At 32.2% G+C, this 2500-nt stretch overlaps 1 protein-coding gene across 2 annotated transcripts in view; it reads right to left on the bottom strand.

Moving 5' to 3' along the window:
- The window catches only part of LOC122243149 (uncharacterized), a gene marked incomplete at its 5' end in the record, with an annotated part of 28930 nt that overhangs the window by 16941 nt on the left and 9489 nt on the right, over positions 1–2500 (bottom strand). For both annotated transcript variants that reach the window (XM_086550192.1, XM_086550193.1), the window contains 3 exon segments: positions 950–1052; positions 1181–1287; positions 1519–1649. In XM_086550192.1, coding sequence (XP_086406318.1) covers positions 950–1052; positions 1181–1287; positions 1519–1649 — 341 coding nt within the window.

Raw genomic sequence — 2500 nt, 5'->3', positions numbered from 1 at the left:
TAGTCATTATTTTCCTATATCACATATTTTTTCACTTCTATGTTTAATGTATCTGTCATTCAAATAGGCATTTGATAAATGAATATTTCTTGGGTTGTAGGGGGGAGGAAAGTGAGAGAGATACTGATATATACTGATATACAATTTGTGTGCTATAGTACCCTATGATGTCGATGAAGGTGAACCATCCTGATTTAATCAGTTTTATTGTTTATATGGGAATACTTGTTATATTGGTTGTGTAGTAGATAACTTTGTTGTACATAAAGGAAGTTGCTAGATATAAAATTGTAGCCTCTATAAAATTGAATACTCAGTTAACTGTTGTGTGAATCACTGGCTTCTAATATGAAAGAAAAACACATCTTTAGGAAATTGATGAGAGGTGTATGATTGTTAGAACCATGCTCATAGAACACTGCAGTCTGAAGACAAGCTTGATTGAGGACTTGATTCTGTGATGTAATGTCTTGTCAAAGTAGCTTGGCTTTGGTAAAGACTAAGTAAATTAATAAAAACATATTTTTCAAGCATCTCCTGGTTAAAACCTTTTCTTGCCTTTCTATGTTTTGTAACTGCAGGAATGAACATCTGCAAGTTGATCAGTGCTACCTGGATATACTGTGGTAATAATATTTACAAGCCATGTAACTGATATCATGGATAAATATACTCCTGCTGCTTGATAGTTTCTTGCCTTTTTGCTTGAACCAATTTGGAAGGAGCTGTTTGGATATAACTGCTAATTGGTCTGTCATAAAAGCTTTGTGGTTTATGGTCTCAGGTTAGAACCATGATTACCTGTGCTAATTGCAATCAACTCTTTAACAAGATAATTGCATTCTGCGTGAAAGCTATAGACAAATGTGTATACATATATATTGTGCTGTTTTAACAACCTATCTACTAGGCCAGTTTTCTTACATACTATTGTAAAAGAAAAACAAACCTTTTTATCGACAATGGCCGCAACTGGCATACAGTCAAATACTTCATTCACAGCATTCCAAACATTTACTCCTAAACGTTCACCAAACTTTCTTATGCATTCCCTGTAAAGAAAATATGAATATCATGTAAAGCTCAACCTTTCCAATATTTTCTTTTCTTTATCTTTTACTAACACAAAAATAAGTAATAACATTAAAATATGCTCACTGTTATACAATCTAAAACTTACTGGTGAAAGGTGAACATTTTCTGGATGTCTCGAACTTCATGATTCCCACGCAAGAGGAAAAACTTTCCAGTTGCCTGAAGCTTTTGAGCAAATAGATATGAGACAACCTGGAACCATAAAAAGTTAACTTTAAAGAAAAGAAATATGAAATGCAAACCTAGCATTTATTTACTTGATTATGAAATCATAAATGCAAACAAATGCAATAAATATAACCACAAGATATCAAATATACAACAATCTAAATAAAATTAACTTAACAGTGCAACCATAAATTGGAATAATAAATAAATGAACACAAACAAAAAAATGTTATCAGTACTGCAAAAGATTCCCACCTCAATGCCATAATCCCCACGATCGACATAGTCACCAAGGAATAAAAAGTTGGCTGGAGTCAGATGAGGACCAACCCTCCAGAGCGCCTTCTCAAAGCACACCAGGTCTCGATAATTGCCATGTATGTCACCTGTGTTTGGAGGATTTATATTTAGGTTTTCTTCTCTCTTCCTAATTCAAACTGAATCACCACCAAAAAAAACTGTTCCCAAATCTTTCAATTATACTCCTTCACTAAACAATCTATGTGGTCTCCCCAGACTCCTTTCACATACCGATAGTCAGTACATTGTCATATAAATTTTCATTTTGATATTATAAAATCTTATACATAATCCCATTTGCATCTGCTTCTTCAAATATTTCTATTCTCTTCTGCTGATTTAACCCATTCACGCTGGTTGGTGTCCTATCACGTGGTTGGAAAATACACCCAGACCTGGGCAACGACCTGAGATATCAAGCATCTTCTTGGTAAGCTGGGCCAATTGTGACATATGCAATAGAACACTAGATTGTTCTTAAATATAATTATTTTTCATAATTTCTTAGATTGTTACTTTAGTTTAGGTGTTTGAGTGTCATCTAACATGACAGAATGTAAAAAAAAAAAAAAAAAAAAAAAAAAAAAAAATTATGTACCTGAAAACTACATAATATTGATGACATCATAGTAATTTCAGCTTCTGATCTGTTGAATAAAAAGATCTGAATCAAAAAACTATTGTTAAGTCAAATATGATTGGCCAAGAAATAAAATAAAAAATTACTCATTACTACTGTAAATTACCTATGATATTACATCACGTCATGTCACAAAATACATGTACATACTTGTGTGTACATTTATTATTATTTGTATTGTTTTCGTTTTGGAAAAAAAAAATTGACAAGTATAAAATATCTTTTCTGATACCCCACTAAAAGAATGCTTCCACTTTCCATTGGTATTATCACATAGAAGTGAAGAATATAGGCATA

Source organism: Penaeus japonicus, unplaced genomic scaffold (assembly GCF_977035675.1).
Source record: "Penaeus japonicus unplaced genomic scaffold, GWHDUDI00000001_assembly GWHDUDI00000023, whole genome shotgun sequence".
Lineage (NCBI taxonomy): Eukaryota > Metazoa > Arthropoda > Malacostraca > Decapoda > Penaeidae > Penaeus > Penaeus japonicus.
This window is presented reverse-complemented; position numbering and strand designations above follow the sequence as displayed.